The sequence below is a fragment of the Macrotis lagotis genome, chromosome 2 (genome assembly GCF_037893015.1).
Source record: "Macrotis lagotis isolate mMagLag1 chromosome 2, bilby.v1.9.chrom.fasta, whole genome shotgun sequence".
NCBI lineage: Eukaryota > Metazoa > Chordata > Mammalia > Peramelemorphia > Peramelidae > Macrotis > Macrotis lagotis.
The window spans coordinates 25,794,786-25,813,277 of NC_133659.1; the positions used below are offsets into that span (position 1 = coordinate 25,794,786).

Sequence of the window (18,492 nt, forward strand, 5' to 3'; positions counted from 1 at the left end):
TCAAAAACAGGAAGACACCATGGCGATCTTGCGGCACTAAACAGGAAGACGACACCACGGCGATCTTGCGGCCCTGGGGGGGCGACGCTGGGGCTCCGGCTGACTTGCCGGTTCCGGGGGGGGGGAGGGGAGCCGGACCTGCGGGGAGCCCGGCGGCCGCCTCCAGGGGACAGCGCCCTCTGCTGGCCACGGCCGCCTCCGCGGCTGCGCGAGCCCACGGAAGACCGGCGGGAGCGGCCGGGGCCCCGCCCCGGGCTTTCGGTGCGCCTGCGCCGTGCGGCTGCGCAGACTCCCCGACCCCTTCCGGAGTCTTCTCGGCGGAAGCCTCGTGCGGGCCAGTCTGCGGCGGGGACCCGAGGCCGGCAGGGCGCTGCGCAGGCGCGAGGCGCCGGGAGGCCCGCGGGGCGGGGGCCGCCTCCTGATGACGTCACGCGCGTTAAAAAGCCTCTCCCCCCCCCCCGCGGAGGGGCGGGGCCGGCCGGGGACGCCCCTTCCCTTTCCTGGGGCCCCCAGGCCCGGCCGCCGCGGCCATGCTGAGGACGCTGCCCCGCCTGCTGCGCCCCACGGCCGCCCGCGGGGCCTCCCGGGCCGCGGCCCTGCGCGCCGAGATCCGCGTGGGCGCCCCGCGCGGGGCCCGGGACGCAGGTGAGCCCCCGCCGGGCGCGCCCCGCCCGAAGCCCCCGGCCCCCCGCACCCGCCACCAGGGACCCCTAGGGCCCGCCTGCCCCCGGTGCCCCTCTGTGAACCGCGTGGCCCCGGAGTCAGGAGGGCCTGGGTTCAAATGCGGCTTTAACCGATATTTAGCGGGGGGACCTTGGCAAAGCACCTTCACCCCATTGCCGCACCGAAGTGGGGGAGTCGCCTGGCGGGGCAGGGGCTCCGGGCCCGGCCCGCAGAGTGTGCCAGGCAGGCCACACTGAAGCACCCACTGGGCCCCGGGCCCCTGCCCGGCCTAACGGGGCACACCCCGGGACCCAGGGGATGGGCAAGGCTTCCTGCAGAATGCCCGCTCGGTGGGCCCGGGCAGGAGCGCCCCCGATCGCGGGCCACAGGCGGCGGAGTAGCCAGCGGGGCCAGGCTGCCACGGGGCACAGGCAGGTGAGGGGCAGGACCAGGGAGCCGGCGCAGTTCCCAGAATAAGGGGTGCCAGGCCCGGGCCGCGGGCACTTGGGTGAGCGGAGCGGGGACCGCAGGGGGAGACTGAAGAATCCAACATCTGGCCGCCGGCCGGCATTTTCAGAGAGCCCAGGAACCTCAGCTCTTTCCTGGCCCAAATTCTGGTAGCCGCTAAGAAAATGAGGAACAAGACGCAGACGCTTGCCTTCTGTATCTCAGTAGCTCAGCAAAGCAGAGGCCCTGGGTCCAAACTCTACCTGGGCCACAGAGGAGGCACCTGGGAACCCCTCGGTGGTAGATAGAGCCACAGGAAGATGTGAGTTCAAATGTGACCCCAGGCACCTACTGGCTCTGTGATCCTGGGAAGGACCTTTCACTACTGCCTGCCCAGTTTCCTCGGTTGTAAAGGGGATGATAATAGTACCCACCTCCCAGAATTGTCGTGAGGATTGAGATTCTTTTAAAATGACTTAGCATAGTGCCTGGCCATAGTAGGCACTATATAAATGTGCCCTATGACCCAACAGATAGTTATCTGGTCTTGGCTTGCATCCCTCCGGTGAAGGGGGAGCTCATTATTTTCAGAGCAAGAATTTGGAGTATTTGGAATTGTTGGGAAGATCTTCCCTATCTCCTGTCTAAATTTGCCTTCATGTAATTTTGCCCCCTTTTCTGATCCAAGCTACAGCCCTTATTGAGTTTGAAGCCCCCCCCCCAGTGTTTTTCAGTTTAAACTCATCTTCTTAAGGCCTCAACTCTTTGCTTCTGCCCCCTCACCCATTGGGCTGGGTGCCCTCTTTGGCAGGGTCTCCAGCTTATTCAGTTCATTTCCATTCATTACTTATTAGCCACACTCCTCCCCTAGGCCAGACACTGCTAACCTGGGATTCAAGTGGGGGAGAGGACAAAGTCAAAAATCCATCAGACCCTGCCCTCCAGGAGCTTACCCTCACCTTCCTCAGATGTGGTGCCCACAATTGAACCAGAATAGGGTCTAACTTGGGTGTGAAGACCCAAGGAAGTGGGAGATAGAACCTTTGTCTTCTGAGACCTTCCAGTTTAATTCAGCACAAATGGACTGGGAAGGAACATATAGGATCCCATAGCTCTGGTCTTGGCAGGGCCTCCTCAGCCTCAGGACAGGCCTGCAGGGCCAGACTGGAAAAAGAGTCACGCTGCTACTAGATGTCCACTGGGGATTTGAACTCAAGACTCCTAATTATATTAGCCATATCACTACATCTACCACCTCTTCCAGTTTCAAATCTGGTGTTTCTGTAATTCTATTGTACAGTGGGCACTTAATGGATGTTGATTGATGGATAGAGCAAATTTCATTTTAGCTGCCCTGGGACCCAGTCTGCTGGGGTATGTTCAGATTGTTGCTGAGGCCCCAGAGGACCTCAGGGGCAGCCAAGAGAAGTTAGACTGTAAAAGAAGTTAGCTGGGCTAGAGGGGTAGGTTGGGTAGGGCCAAGACTTTAGAGATTGTGCCTTGGGGCCTCTGGAGACTGACCCTTTATCTTGTTGACTTTGGATGAGAGTGGGGGGCAGGAGGCTTTTTGAATTTTTAACCAATTGTGGTTGGTCACTGTCAGTTTATAAACATTTATTAAATGTCTTCTATGCCTCAGACACTGGGCTAAGTGCTGGCAATACAAAGAGACAAAAAACAGGCCCTGCCTTCAAGGAACTTATAATCTAATGGGGGAGATAATAATTAAAAGCATGCAAATATGCCATATACAGGTTAAATAGTAAACAGTTAAAAGAGAGAAGACTCCAGCATTAAGAGAGATTGGGGAAAGCTTCCTGTGGAAGATGAGATTTGATTTGGGTCTTAAAGTAAATCAAGAAAGTTTGAGGAGGCAGAAAGGAGAGAGAACATTCTAGGCATGGGGGATGGAAGATAGAAAAAATGCCCAAAGCTAAGAGATGGACAGAGCTCTGAATATCTTATAGAGAAGACTACTATATGCCTCTAATATTAGTAAGACTGAAAGGACCAAAGAGGTGAAATTAATATTCTTAATAGCATTTATACAAGCTATAATTCTTTGAACCCAATGAAAAAATAGCCAGTGGGTACAAGATAGAGGAGGTAGATCTAAATACCAGTTTGTCTGAAAATGATCTGGTGGTCTGAGTGGACTGCAAGCTCAACCGTGAGTTAGATATGGTGGCAAGAATGCGAATATGCTCTCAAGCTGCATTCAGAGCAACAGAGCTTCCAGGATTAAGGATGTAAAATAATGGTCCTGGCAGCTAGATAGGGTAGGGGAAAGTAGTAGTCCTGGAGTGAGGAAGTTCAAATCTGACCTCAGACACTAGCCATATGACCCTGTTTGCCTCAGTTTCTTCATCTGTAAAATGAACCGGGAAACCACTCTAGTACTTTAGCCAAGAAAGCTCCAAATGGGGTTACAGAGAGTTGTACGTGACTACACAACATGATGATCTGTTTTGGCGTTATGGGAATGTTTGAAGTTTCTCCTGTAACTTGTTAATATTAACCTCACCTGAACAAAACTTGTCCCATGGCATGTAAAAATTCACTTGAATCTTAACTATTCCTTCAATATAAGATGCCAAAGGAAGAATTTCAATAATTCCTGACTCCTTCGTCACATGTCAGTCTTCCTCCTGGGATAGCTAAGTGGTACAGTGGATAAGAGCACCAGCCCTGGAGTCAGGAGGACCTGAGTTCAAATCCAACCCCAGACACTTAATAATTACCTAGCTGTGTGGTCTTAGGCAAGTCACTTAACTCCATTGCCTTGCCAAGAAAAAAAAAAGAAAGAAAGAAAAGTAAAGTAGTCTCTACTCCCTGGTGATCAGTGGTGGTCTCACTGGTGACCTTTCATTCATCCCAAGAACTGGTTTCCCTTCTTTCATCTTTCTTTTGTGCTGAACTCGAGTTTGGGGGTTAAAAAAAAAGCCTCACTTGCTGGCCTTCTCACCAGCCTTGCTTATTCTGGGCCTCCTTCCTCTTTTTACAGAATGTGTGTGGTCACATTTTTTTAATTCAGTCTAGTCTTCCACACCCTTGATTCTGTCTTCCAGACACTTACAAATCTGAGCTGTTAACTGAGTCCTCTGCACATCCTCATCAGCCTCTTAGGCAGCTCCCCCATTTCTTCCCTATCAGAATCCTTTCTTCTGAATTTTATTCTTGAGGCTTTCCAATCCCTGCAGTGCCAACTTCCCCTGTTGGATTTGAGGTCTTTAGAGTCCTTTGACCTCAGAGTCAGAATCCTAGAGAGTAGATTGGGAGCCTCAGCAGGCAACTAGTCAACCCATTTGCCAAGTGAATCCCTTAACACCCCCCAACAATTATCTTATTTGATCCCCAAGATCATCCTGAGAGGTAGGTGTGACCCCATCCCCATCTTACAGATAAGAAAATGAAGACAAAGTGACTTACCCAAGGACCCCACAGCTAGTAAGTATCTGAGGTTGGATTTGACCTCAGGTCTTCCTGATTTTGAGCCCAGTTCTTTATCCATTGAACTACATTATAGCTTAAGATCTATGATGTTTTTGAGCTTCTGATTCTGTATCAGCACCAGTTTCCCCACCTATAAAAGGGGGATAATAATATTCCTACTTCACAAGATTGTTGTGAAGATCAGACAGGAGACATGTAAAGTCTTGTGCAAACCTTAAAGCTGGCTATTATTGTTCTCGCTATTGTTATCGTTATCCCTCTTCTACTTGAGCTTATGTGTTAGTTTGGGTCCTCATTGGTGTGAGCTCACTATTTGTTCCCTTCAGAGTTCTAAATTTAGCTCTGAAGTTTCTGACACCACGGATCATGAGCCCCCACTGGTGGGCTCTCTGTTGTTATCAACCACTTGATTTTCATAAGCTTTTAACAAAAGGAGAAAGTATAGCAAGAATATTGGATACAAAACATTCCCTCTTTGTACATACAAAACCCCTGGGGAGAGTGGGTTCAAACTTAAAGTTCTTGAATAATGAGACACAAGTCTAGTATAGGGCATAAGGATATCTGTCAACTCTTTGCCCCAGGAGTCTCTTTCTCTCTTTTTGACACTGTTCTTGCCCTGTTCTCCTCCTCTTGGTCTGACTCCTTCTTAGTCTCCTTTTCTGGGTATTCATCCAGATCCTATGATCCTCTTCACATATTAGCTGTATATCCCTGGACAAATCACTTATACTCTTCAGTACTCCAGTCAAGAAACTCAAGTTATAGAACAGTTGTGTATCTCTGCTAGTAAAAGAAGTTTCCTCACCAAATGTTCCCTATCTACAACAGTGAAATTACAGCTTCAGACTAAACAAAATATAAATAAACCTTAATCTTCAACAAACACAAATATTCAAATACTGAAAAGACTTGAAAAGATGTTTTTATATGAGGTTTTTACTGTTTACAAACCGCTTTATGGTTTACAAGATACTTGAGAGTTTACAAAACAGTTTACTTCATCTTGTCTCCTGACTCTCTAGGTATCATTGAGATCTTGATGAATAGACCTCAGGCCCGAAATGCTCTGGGCAAAGTCTTTGTCAATGAGGTGAGTGAACCTGGCCCTACTGTCTCTACCAAGTTCTTCCTGCCAGGTATGACCTTCCTGGGGTTGCCCATCTCCACTCTTGGCCAAGCATCCCTTTGACTCTGAGAATTTAGGAGAGGACTTGAAAGGCCATCAAGTAGAAGAGAGATTGTTAGCCTTGTTTGACCCTGGCGGGAAAAAGTAAGCAAAAAAGGTGGAAGACAGAAAAAGGTAGATTGAGGCTTGATGTCAGGAAAAACTTTCTGAAAATTCTAGAATCCTAGACGTGGAGAATAATACAACTCACACCTAAAAGGAATTTCCATCAGAACAGGCCTCTGCTTAAAGATATCCAAGGAAGGAGAAGCAGTATTACCCCAAAGGGGAATGACTGCTTCTTGGTGGAAGATAGTGATTTTTTTCCCCTTTTCTGGAGGTCTTCAGGCAGGTGCTGAATGACCACTTGGAGATGTTGCAAGGGAGTCCTAGGCCCCTGAGGTCCTGTTCAACTCAAGTCCTGGGACACTGATTGGAAAGCCTTTGGAGGTTCCTTTTGGATTCAGTTTGGTTCAGTTCAGTAAGCATTTATTAAGCCCCTATTGTATACAAAGGACAGTACTGACAAACAAAATGACAAAATGAGCAAGTCCACTGTCCTCTAAGAGCTTACTTTATCTTTGGTAGATGAACAAGTGCACAGGTGAGGGAAGAGTATTTAAGAAGGGAGAGACAATAACCACTGGGGGGTATCAGGAAGGGTCTCATGTTAGAGGTTCTGACTGAACTTGGAAAAGAGTTGAGGCATCCAAGAGACAGATGTGAGGAGGGAGTGTGTTCCATCCAAGGAGAGGACCCCCCTAGGACAAAGGCAGTAGAAATGACAAGCTCTGGAAGCAGCAAAGAGGCCAGTTTGTCTGGAACTTCTCATATGTGAGGGAGGACAAGACCTCCTGAGCCAACCCCTCCATTCACAATAGTTTGCTTCCTGGCCTGCTTCCCTCTATGGCACCATGTGTCCTGAAGATGACTGACTATTCTCAGTCCAAGAAGACCTCCGCTCGCTTCTACCAGTCTAGAAAAGGCCTGGTGGCAGATTGGACACATGGTCCATTATATATAGCAGGCCCCACTAGATTTGGATCAGGAACGTGGGGGTCTTGTGCCATCCCATCCACTTTCTTCTCAGTAGCTCCCCACCAGATGCTCAATACGGTAGCCCATCAGACCTACTCAAGGTTCATCATGAATAATGCCCTATCTTCCATAGGCCACTCTCTCCGCCCCACCCCACCCCCAGCTGGGAACTCTCTCTTCCCTCCCACTTATCTCTTGGCACTCTCCCAGAGCCACCCCTTTCAAAAGGCTTTCTCTGATTCCTCTTGACCTTGGACCAGATATTCAATCTCTCTGGACCTCAGTTTCCTCCTCTATAAAAGGAAGAAGTTTAGTGTCTGAGGCTCTTCCAGCTCACTCTCCAATTGTCAGGGCCCTTCCTCAGTTTACTTCATTGACTTTTTTCCTACCTTTGGTAGACTGTAAACCCATCAAGGGCAGAGCCTATTTTGCTTTTTTGTTTGTTTAATGTTTTACATATTCTTGGAAAAACCCAAGGAATTAATAAATCCTTTTGGAATTGAGTAGGGAGATCCCCCAGGAGAATGACTAGAATACTCCAGATTTAGCTGGGCTGGGGCAGAAACTGGAGTCATCCCCCTGCTCTGCACATCAGCCACAGTCGCCACCTGAGTTCTATTTATTTATGAATTTCTTTGGGTGCCAATCATTACCAAGCTCTGCAAAAACAGCCCCTGCCCTCTGTCACTTAGAGTTAAATAGGGAAGACAATATGCAAATAACTCTCTAAACCAGATTACTGGGCATAGAAGTGACTAGTCACCAGGACTCATCCTTCCCTGTGCCCCTCCTTCACAGCCGTCCTTGGCTCCTCCTTTCCCAGGGCCCAGCAGGGCTGCCCAGGCCCTTTTACCTGCTTGTTTACCTAGATGGTTTCTCTCTTTCAGTTGTCAGAAGCCTTGGACGAGCTTTGTCTTGACAAGAGTGTCCGAGCAGTTGTGTTTAAGAGTGATGTCAAGGGAGTATTCTGTGCAGGTGAGTGGCTTCCAGGAACCGCTCCAAGTCCATGAGTCCCCATGTCCTTATCCTCCTGGCAGCACCTGCATCCTCCCTATGTTCAGGTGCCTGGCCCCAAATGAGGCCTTGCCAGTCTCCAGACAGTGTCCTCCATGTGAGATCATTCATCATCACTACTCATCATCCCAGACAGAGCCACTGAGCCAGCCCCTTATCGTTGGGAACTTTTTCAAGATACCCTCTCCTCCTGATCAAATACCTACAGGCCAGAGGCTGGCCTGGATGGGAGCCCAGACTTCAGGCCTGGCTTTCAGCATCGAGCCAACAGGACATGCTGCCTCCCCACTTGGGGGCATGGATGTTCCCTCTGAGTTGTGAAGGGGTTACAAGTGGTCTCTGCATCCCACTCCCGTTCCCTGACTTTCCTCCTCTAGTGTTAGATTGGGTTGGGAGATTAAGGAGACCCCAAGGTCATAGGAACTGAGATCTGGGGCCCCAGAGGCTAGCTGGTCCAGCCCCCCTTATTTAAAGGGAAAGGAAGTGAGTTGCCTGAGGTCATACAGTAGTAAAAACAAGAAGTGGAATTTAAACCCAGGCCCCCCAAAATGCCTCCTGCAGTTGGGGGGGAAGAGCAGGAGAAGGGGAGACCTCCCCACGTTATACTAACATCGAACCTAGAATTCCTGACCCTTACAGAGCCTCCTCCCAAAAGACCCATTTGCAGCCTCCCTGATTCAGGTGTGGTCACAGTGCCCCCAAGCTTCAGGGGTGCTCCGCTAGCTTGGCTCCCTCCTCCCTAGGTACCTGACCCCCCCCCCCAGCTCCCACCATGTGATCCTCGTCCCTCCTAGGTGCCGATCTGAAAGAACGAGAGCAAATGAATGAGGCTGAGGTGGCTGCTTTTGTGCAAAAACTCCGGAGTTTGATGAACCAGATCGGTAAGGGGGGGGGGGGGGGGGGTTGTGGGAGGGTGGTTGGAGCAGGTCCTCGAGGCCCAACCTAGGCTGACTCCTAGAAGAGGAATTAGGCCTCCCACAGGGGAGAGCCATGAAGGCCTCTCATCTAGTTAAGAGGAATCCCTGAGATCATATGCCAAGCAGCAGCTGCCCAACATCTACCAGAAGGGGAGCCCCCCGCTTCCCTTCCCATACTGATCTGGCTCCACTGTGACCTGCCCTTTAGATAACTGAAGCCCATTCTCATGGCCTTCTCCCCCATCCCCAACCTTTTCCTCTCCAGGCTAATCATTGCTAGGTCCCTCACTTGATCTTCAGATTTAGGGGACCACTTGGAGCCTTGCCTACTCTGGTCCACTCTCCAGGGCCTCAGTGGCCAGGGGTCTCACAGATTGTTTAGATGTGGAAAGCTCTTGACAAGTTAGCCCATGACTGACCTCTCAACCTCCACCAGAACTACGGAGGGAGCGACCTTCCTGCCCTCAGCTTCCTCTAGGACTTGGGTCATTTCCTGGGACCACAATTTAAAGAGTAAAATTTTTGCAGGATTGGAGTCAGTTCAGGACAAAGGCTTTAATAAAAACTTTGGGAGATGGGAGGGGGGTGGTTCCCACCCCCCTGGCCACTTCTCTCTGCCTCTCTACTGAGGCTCAGTTGATAGAATAATTCTGATAATGATTACAGCCAGCATTTCTGTGATACATCAAGGTTTTTAAATCCCTTCCTAGGGGGCAGCTAGGTGGTGCAGTGGATAGAGCACTGGCCCTGGAGTCAGGAGTATCTAAGTTCAAGTCTGACCTCAGACACTTAATAATTACCTAGCTGTGTGGCCTTGGGCAAGCCACTTAACCCCATTGCCTTGAAAAAACCTAAAAAAAAAGAAAAATTGGGAATTTATAGGGAGCTAGGAGTGGAAATGGCAGAGAGCAACTCCCAGGATATTTACTGGATAACAACTGATAATAATTGCTCTTTTATTCACAAAGCCTGTTTTAGAGTCAGGGAAACTGAGGCCTAAGGAGGCTTAGCAAGTTCTCAAGGGCTGTCCTGAGATCAGCTGGGCCAGACTGAGCCCTGGGATCCTTGGTCTGGAGTGTCCTATAGGGGATAGTATCAAATCCTGTCCCATCACCCTGCCTGGGTTGTGGATTCTAGGCTGTATCCTTTCATGCTCTCCTTGTCCCTGCAGCCACATTCCCTGCACCTACCATTGCGGCTATTGATGGATTTGCTCTGGGTGGGGGCCTCGAGATGGCCTTGGCCTGTGACCTCCGTGTGGCAGGTATGTCATCAACAGAGAGGGGTGGGACGGGGAATCTTGTCTTCCCTGAGTAACAAAATTGGAAGAAGAGAGAGCTTGAGTCAAGGAGTCCATGATCTATAACTGAAAGGGCATTAAGAGACCATTTTCCCAAAGGAGAAACTGAGGCCTGAGGATAAGAAATGACTTTCTGGTTGTATCAGAAACTAGGTTTGTCTTCAGGTCTTCTGGCCTCAAATCATGTTATCTTTCTTCCCATTGTATAGATGAGTTAACTGAGACTAGACATCAAAGGTCATTGGCCTAGGGTCACATAACTAGTGAATGCAAGAGTTGAAATTTAACCAGGTAACCTCACATTACCTGTGAGGGTAAGGAAAGACAGGCCAGGGGAGAGAACAGCCTGAAGAAAGACCCAGAGATTGGAATAAGCATGGCCTTAGAGGGATGCCATTCTGGCTGAAGCAGAGAGAGAAGGCATGCCAGGGGGCCTGAGTCATGGAAATTAGTCATTAAACACTACCCTCCCATGAAAAGTGATATACTTGGTGCTTGTGTGAAAGGGGAAAGATGGAAGAGGTTAGGATGTGGAAAGGTGGTGTGAGGAATGGATGAATCCCTGGTTGGATGGATGGATGGATGGATGGATGGATGGATGGATGGATGGATGGGTGGGTGGATGGATGGATGGATGGGTGGATGGATGAATTCATGAGTAGATAGATTCATGGATGGATGGATACATTCATGAATGAATGGATGGATGGACAATAGCATAGATGTGAACAAGCAAACAAATAAACGAATGAATGAATGAAAAAGCCTTTTTCGAAGCACTGTGGGTGAGACACTGGCAAGCCCTGTGGACACAAACACAAAGAGTAAGCCCCAGCCTGGATCCATTTTGATATTTTGATACTTGCAGTTCAATACAGTTGACTTCCCTTGTCTTTCCTTCCTATGTCTTTTATTTTACGTGTTTAAAAACATGATTCTGAGAAGGGACCCTCTGCTTCCTCAGACTGCCCCAGGATACCAAAGAGATGAAGAATTCTTATTCTTATGAAAGAATAGGGTCATGGGATCCCAGACTGAGAGCAGTATGGGACACTGGAGGCATCATCCAACCCTCTCATTTTATAGATGAGGAAACTGAGGCCCAGAGTGGTGAAGTCTTGCCCAAGATCACATAGTAGGAAGAACTGGGTCTGACCTCAAGGCTTTTCTCCCAATGTCAGTTCAAGCACTGGATTTGATGTCAGGTCTCCTTTTTAGCTGAGTGACCCTGGACAAGTCACATAGTTCAGTTTCCTAATCTGTTATATAGAGATAATGGTTTCTCAAGGCAATTAAAGCATTTCAGAAAAGTGGATTGTTATCATTGCAGAGGTTCTTGAATGCCAGACTGAAAAGTTGCTGACAGACATGGGATTTGGGGAAGATTTGCTTTGGGAGTTGAGGAAGTGGGGTGACTGGGGGAAAGGATGAATGACAGATGGTTGGAGGCAGAGTGATAGGTCATAGTATCTAGGGTGGGGAGTGTCTGTATCTCCCCCCACCTCCCTCCACTCTGCCCCAGAGTAGGCAGGGGAGCTTGGGTCTTCAGTGAATGAGGGTCTTTGTGGGGAGGGCAAAAAGTGGGAGAAGGCCTGGAAAGGATGGGAGAGGACTTTCACAATGTCTCCTTTTTAAATAGCTTCTTCTGCCATCATGGGACTCATAGAAACAAGTCGTGGACTCCTTCCAGGGGCAGGTACTTCCAGCCCCAAGCCTTCCTACCCCCAAATCCCTGATACCAGAATATGGCCACATTCTCCGTTTCCACCATTCCCCCACCCTGGATTGGGCAGTCTTTGGTCATGTGTTTGGCCCTGGCTCCAGTCATGTGCTCTAGTTGGGCCTCACCTTAGTGGAAGGAAGAGGACACAGAATTTGTCTCTTCTGGGAAGTCTTTCATTAAGGCCATCCCCCTTCTGATTGACTTTTGGCCTTGCACTCTATGGTTGATGCCCATGAAAGCCTGACCCCCAAGTCTTCTATTTCCCTTCCTGGTCTCATATTCCTATCCTCTTGCAGGGGGCACCCAGCGCCTGCCTCGGTGTGTGGGTGTGAGCCTGGCTAAAGAACTCATCTTCACCGGGCGACGAATCAACGGGGAAGAAGCGAAAGCTATTGGGCTAGTGAATCACGCAGTGCCCCAGAATCAGGAGGGCAATGCTGCCTACCATAGATCTCTAGAACTCGCCAGGGAGATAGTGCCTCAGGTGATGGAGCTGAGAGGGTGGGTAGGGTGTGAGACTCTCCCACTCATTCTTGCTAGCATCTGCCACCTTCCCCCATACACATGCACACCTTGACTCCTGTCTTCCGCCCTTTGACCATGGGCACCTTGAAAAGAATTAACTTTCCCAAGCATCAAACATTCTGGGCACTTAGGAGTAGGCCAAAAGTAGACGTGTCCAAAGGGCCGAGAACAGGTAAAATGGGCAGGGCAAATGGTAACACCTGGTCGTCCTTTATTTGTTGGAAGGCTTAGGTTGGTGACTTCCAGGCTATACAAGTTGTGTACAAGTAGTCAAGTCTACTGGACTGGATTAGAGGTACTAGAACCTGGATAACAGTCACTGGGAAGTGGGGTGGGGAAGGGGCCGAGGGTCCAAGTGGTGTGGGATTCCCCTGGGTGGGGATGGGGGAGGTTTGCATCTAGCTGCAAGGAAGACATGGGCAGGATAAGTGGGGAAGAAGAGCTCCACTGCCAACTATTCTTTGCCTAGCACTTCTCAGAGGAATATGGGCAAGGGGGATGGTTGCCCATTGATACCAATGGCCCTCATGGGGTTTGAGATACTGGTGGAAGGATAGGGAGGGGCAACTCCCCCCACTTGTAACCACTGTTTCTCTTCATCCTTCTTAGGGGAGCCTAAGCTCTTTGAAGGCAAAAGCGTTTTAATTTTGGTTTTTGGCATTTAGTAGGTAGCTGATGAATTCAATGTGTTTTATCTGTTTCCTTGTCTAGCAGTTCTCTCAAGTCCATTCTAGCTTTGATGTTCTATGATACTGGTACCTGAGAGGACTGGTTAAAAATTTTCATGAGAGGGGTGGCTAGGTGGCGCAGTGGGTAAAAGCACTGGCTCTGGAGTCAGGAGTACCTGGGTTCAAATCCGGTCTCAGATTCTTAATAATGACCTAGCTGTGTAGCCTTGGGCAAGCCACTTAACCCCATTTGCCTTGCAAAAACCTAAAAAAAAAAAATGTTCATGAGAGGAGCAGCTGGGTGGCATAGTGGATAGAGCCTCGATCCTGGAGTCAGGAGGACCTGAGTTCAAATGTGACCTCAGACATTCGAGAATTGCCTAGCTGTGTAACCTTGGGCTAGTCACTCTTAACCCCATTGCCTTGCAAAAAAAAAAAAAACAACCAAAAAAAATGTTCATGAGACTGCATAGATCATGGATCTTTCTGGGTCAGGGATCTGGCCTGGCTTAGCCTGATCCAGTCTCCCCAGTAACTCAAGTCTATCTCTTTTCCCCCATGTAGGCCCCCATCGCAGTGAGAATGGGAAAAGTGGCCATTGACAAAGGAATCGAGGTGAGAAGTGGGACTATAGGCTGGCAGGGACTAAAGTGGGAGTCAGAGAGGGATGACTAAAGTAGCTTGCATAGTATGAGGGGAAAACCTGGCTTTGCCATAAGAGGATCTGAGTTCAAATAGAGCTGCCCTATTTATCACCTGTGTGACCTTGAGCAATTCACTTTCCTGGGCCACAGGTTTCTCTACCAGGATGCTAAACTACATCAGTGCTGCTCAACCTTTTTGTGTGTTCTGTTCCCATTACTACATTGAAGCTCTCGATACCTTCTTAGAATAATGCTTGTAAATATATAACCTTCTTAGGGTTGTAAAGGAAAGGTTTTATTGAAACACAGTGATCCAAATGAAAAAATTATACAATTTCATGGGCCCCAAGGTTAAGAGCCCCAGGCTCGAAGTTCCCTCAATTATGAATAAGATGAAACCTCCATATGACTTGGCTGTGGTTACGTGGAAGGATGTTTGTTGTATGAAGCTAGTGAGATCTTGGGCAAGTCTCTGATCCTCTATTCTTCCATGTCCCCTTCTATAAAATGGATGTGATAAGCCCTATTGAAGGGCTATTCTTATTTAGGGCCAAGCTAGAGGATGCAGATAGAGCCCATTGTAACTTTAACTTGCTATAGTGTAATGGCCCACCCTCCTATTCCCCAAGTGGGACGACTCTAACTTAAGACCTACAGGCATGGAGCGGCTTAATGACAAAGTGGATAGAGCACTGGCCCTGGAGTCAGGAGAATTTGAGTTCAAATATAACCTCAGATACTTAATAATGACCTAGCTGTGTGACCTTGGGCAAGTCACTTAACCCCACTGCCTTGCAAAAAAAAAAGACCCACAGGCATATGGTGTGTACTTGGGAGACAAAAGAGCTAGTTTGAGTCAAGGAAAATGGTCCTTGCCTGGACATCAGTCTCAAGAGTCTGATCTTGACTCCAAGCTGAGGACTAATGACACCTGTGGACCTGTGATTCCCTGGGTCTGAGATGTATAAGTCAGAAGAGCAGTCCTGAACACCTGGATGTTCTCCAGGGACTAGGCCTGAGATCTGATTTTTTCTCAGGAAGTCACAGCCCCCATGGAGGGCTCTGTTCTAGGCTCTCACTTCAGAGGCATGACAGCAGAGGCCTTTGTCAGGGTGGCTACCCTCTACTCTTGTTCCCCTTGGTTGGCACCTTGGGAGGGAGGAGGTTTCTAAGATTTGTTCTGCAGAACAGTCCTCCAAGGGTAAAGAGGAATGGGCTAAGACTGGAGAAAATAGGTTCTTTAGTAGGTCTTATGCTGAGAAGGAAGCTATGCCTAACCCTCTCCAGGGTTCAGCCAAGAGTCTGTTCCTGATCTGGAGTCTATTGACACAGGATCCATGGTGTACCTGCTCGAGGCATTAGCTGGCCTCCAGGCCCACGTCTGTGCCAGACCCTGCCTTATGTGCCCACAGCCCAGGGCTGTGTTCCTTCCCTAAAGAACAAGACACCCTGATCCAGGTACTGAACTGGTGGCACCTGGGCATCCCTCCAAGCCAACCTAACCCATTTTGAGGGCCTGAAAGAACACCCAGGGACCCTCTGAAATTTTATGGTAAATGGGGGAGCGAGGAGTTGTCAGGCCATAGGCCAGAGCCCAGGCTGGATTCCTACCTCTGAGTAAGGCCACAGGGTCCAGAGCTGGACTTGGAGTCTCTTCCTCTGATGCAGACTCAGAGATCCTGGCTCTGCCCCCATTGTTCTCAGCAAAATCAGGGTATTGGAACAGAGCAGGGCTTCTGTCCCTTTTCTGGGTCCAGGATCCCTCCACAGTCAGTCTGATAAAGCCTATGGACCCCTTCTCAAATAGAGTTTTGCAAGAATCATATAAAATACACAGGATTACAAAGAAAACCAGTTCTTTTGAAATCTGGCAATATATTTTTTTAAAAAACTCACTGGACCCCAGGTTAAAAACCCATGGACTGGATATCTTTCAGGTCACTTTAAAACCCCTTGTTCAGGACAGCTAGGTGGCACAGTGGATGCAGCTCTGGCCCCAAAGTCAGAAAGACCTGATTTCACATCTGACTTCAGATATACTTGATACTTGGTAGCTGTGTGACTTTGTCCAAATCACTTAACCCCATTGCCAGGAAGGAAGGAAGGAGGAAACTCCTTGTTCTAAGGACTGGTGTGTCCAGACAGGAAGTTCCCTCTGGCTCAGCTGGAGATGCCTGTCTCCCTCCTGCCTTCCCAAGCTCTTAGAATGCCATCTGAATCCTGATTCTACTTTCTCCCTCCTCACAGGTGGACATTGCATCCGGAATGACCATTGAAGGAATGTGTTATGCCCAGGTATGTTATGGCCAGATTATGCTGGATCACCTCTCCTCACTAGCCTGATTTAGGGACTGGGGTTCAGGATACCTGTGTGTGAGTCCTCCCATTTCCCTCACCGCCTGGTGATTTCAGAGAAGTCCCTTCCTAGCCTGGGACCTTGGTTTCCTCATCTTTCCAGCAAGGACAGTGCTGGACTCCCCATCAGGGAGTATGAAGAGAATCTCCTGCAGCTTTGACTTTTCCCTAGTGAGAACTATCCCACAGCGCAGGGGGCTGCCTGGGGAAGGAGTGAGCGTCCACATGGATCATTCACCAATTCTTTTTTGGCCATCAGTTGTACCAGGGCTGATGAGGCCCTTTCTCATTCAGATTTAGGGATTCTATAAGTCCCATTTGGAGAGGTGATTCATGGGAGGGCAGCTCCCAGCAGTGGAGACTTGGAGGAGGTGGCATCAAGATTTATTAAGTGCTCAGGACCCTGGTAAAGATCTCAGAAGGACCTGGGATGGGGTGGCTAGGTGGCGCAGTGGATAGAGCACAGGCCCTGGAGTCAGGAGTACCTGGGTTCAAATCCGGTCCCAGACACTTAATAATTACCTAGCCGTGTGGCCTTGGGCAAGCCACTTAACCCCATTTGCCTTGCAAAAACCTAAAAAAAAAAAAAAAAAAAAAAGGACCTGGGATAGGAGAAGCTAATCTGGTCTTCACAGCTATGGCCTCTCATTATCCCTAAATGACCATAAGGCCAGGTATTAGTCATGTGGCCATGAGTGCACTATGGCTTTCTGTCTGTCTGTCTCTGTTTAATCCCATGGGGCTAAGGGGTCATTGACCACAGACCTGCTCTCTCCCTGGACCTAGTTGCAGGAATCCAACCCCGTACCCTCAAGCAGGGGATGGTGAGAAAAATTACCATCTGGCATTTTTTTACAGAACATTCCAACCCAGGACAGGCTGGAAGGGATGGCGGCCTTCCGGGAGAAGCGGCCACCCCACTTTATTGGCGAGTGACTCTGATAGCGCATTCCAGGGATGCCCACCACCCTGCAGCCTAGGCCTCTGGAGGCTCTTAGGAGCACATTCTTTGCTTTCATAAAATTTTTCACCTTGGTCAGTCACTTGTGGTTTGTGTTTCCTCTGCATCGTTGCCTTGCCTCTTGGACAGAGCATCTGAAGCCAATCTCTGGAGCCCCTCAGTCCATTGGTCAAGATCCCTCATCCATCCACCACACCCCTCAGCCCTACATGTCTTACACAGGTGTGGAAAAATCTCAGGAGGCAGGAGGCCTCATCTCTTCCCATAAAGCAGGGGATTGAACCCAAACGTCATAATACACTAACAATGATGTTGAGCATTTATGACACTTTTAAAACATGATCTCATGATTCTCATAACAATCCAGGGAGGGAAATTCTATTATTCCCATTTTATGGATGAAGAAACAGGCACAGAGAGATTAAGGGACTTGCCCAGGGTCACACAGTTAGCAATTGTCTGAAGTAGAACTCAAACATTGTTGCTATCCCCTAGCTGCCTCATGCTGACGGATGCATGTGAGGCTGAGGACCTAGGACACAGGGCTGGCCCTTTTCTGGCCTGGGCTCTCCTATACTGGGGGGCAGCTTTACCATCCATCACCTATAAAAGCCACCGCTATAGTCCTGGTGAGGGTAACTTGTTCACAGTGCCTCCACTCCCACTGCCCAGAACATAGGGTTGCCTGACCATCCTGAGGACCAAGTCTGGCCACCCCAGAAAATATAAAAAGTGGATTGTAGGAAGAGTAAGTTTGTGGGCAGTGCCCACCTTGTGGATGGTGCCTGTGCCTCCCTATGACCTCCCTTCCCCACCTGATCCCCTCCTACCTACCCAGACTTCCTACACTTTTCCTGCCCTCAAACCCAACACTTGTCATCTGCCTTTGTTGGGCATCACATCTAGAATCCTCTCCCTCCTTGTTTCTAAGTTCTGGCTTCCAGTCCTAGCTCAAGTCCTTTCTCAGTCCCCCTCAAACTTGGTGCCTTTCCTCTGAGAGGATCTCTAGTTTAGCTGGTCCTGGCTCATTGGCTCCTAGGTGTTGGCCTCTCGTCCCCCTTCCCCATGAGATTCTGGGAGCTGCTTGAAGGCAGGGACCGTTGTGTTTGTATCCCATCATCTAGCAGGCTCTTCACAGATTCATAGGATCCGCTAAATCAAACCAGAAGACAGGAGTCGCAACAAAATGTAAGCGTGGCAGGTGGTCAGGTTCTGTGTGAAATAAGGGGAAGAAAACCTCAGACAGGAAGGAACCAGGCTCCCGAAGGGGTTGAATGGAAAACTCGATTTTTGTTTGATCCTGGTCCCACCTGGAAGCTACTGAGATGTACTGGGTGGCGGAGGTGACATCCCTCCAGATCGGGGCTTTAGCAGCCTAGCAGAGGGACTTGAGATAGACCAGATGTAAGGCAGGGTCCTCCTTAGGGAGGTCTGGCTTCAACAGCTAACAGGAATCAAACCTGCTTGGCCTTTTTTGGTCCTCACCCACAGAGGATCACTACCCTCTCTGCTCTCTGGGGTTCTCTCGTCTTCCCGCCCTCTCCTTATCTGGCCTTTTTGTCTGACTCTTCACCTAGGTCACACCCACAGTGGAGCTTGGTCCCAGCCGCCTTTTC

The 18,492-nt window shown here is 49.3% G+C and overlaps 1 protein-coding gene across 1 annotated transcript; it reads left to right on the top strand.

Annotated features, from left to right (window-relative positions):
* Nucleotides 1-556: 556 nt before the first annotated feature.
* On the top strand, nucleotides 557-16,976 carry ECHDC2 (enoyl-CoA hydratase domain containing 2). Its single transcript, XM_074221420.1, has 10 exons — nucleotides 557-645; nucleotides 5,589-5,656; nucleotides 7,657-7,744; nucleotides 8,578-8,664; nucleotides 9,872-9,964; nucleotides 11,640-11,696; nucleotides 12,020-12,207; nucleotides 13,481-13,531; nucleotides 15,808-15,855; nucleotides 16,774-16,976. The coding sequence occupies exons 2-10, from the start codon at nucleotides 5,606-5,608 to the stop codon at nucleotides 16,849-16,851; spliced, it is 741 nt and encodes a 246-aa protein (XP_074077521.1). The 5' UTR covers nucleotides 557-645; nucleotides 5,589-5,605; the 3' UTR covers nucleotides 16,852-16,976.
* The last annotated feature ends 1,516 nt before the right edge of the window (nucleotides 16,977-18,492 follow it).

What these genes read in the sequence shown, in the direction of transcription:
- ECHDC2 (XM_074221420.1), top strand. Translation starts at nt 5,606, where the DNA reads ATGAATAGACCTCAGGCCCGAAATGCTCTGGGCAAAGTCTTTGTCAAT. An exon ending in CAAGGGAGTATTCTGTGCAG is followed by an intron (nt 7,745 to 8,577) that starts GTGAGTGGCTTC and finishes CGTCCCTCCTAG; the next exon opens with GTGCCGATCTGAAAGAACGA. An exon ending in AAGGAATGTGTTATGCCCAG is followed by an intron (nt 15,856 to 16,773) that starts GTATGTTATGGC and finishes ATTTTTTTACAG; the next exon opens with AACATTCCAACCCAGGACAG.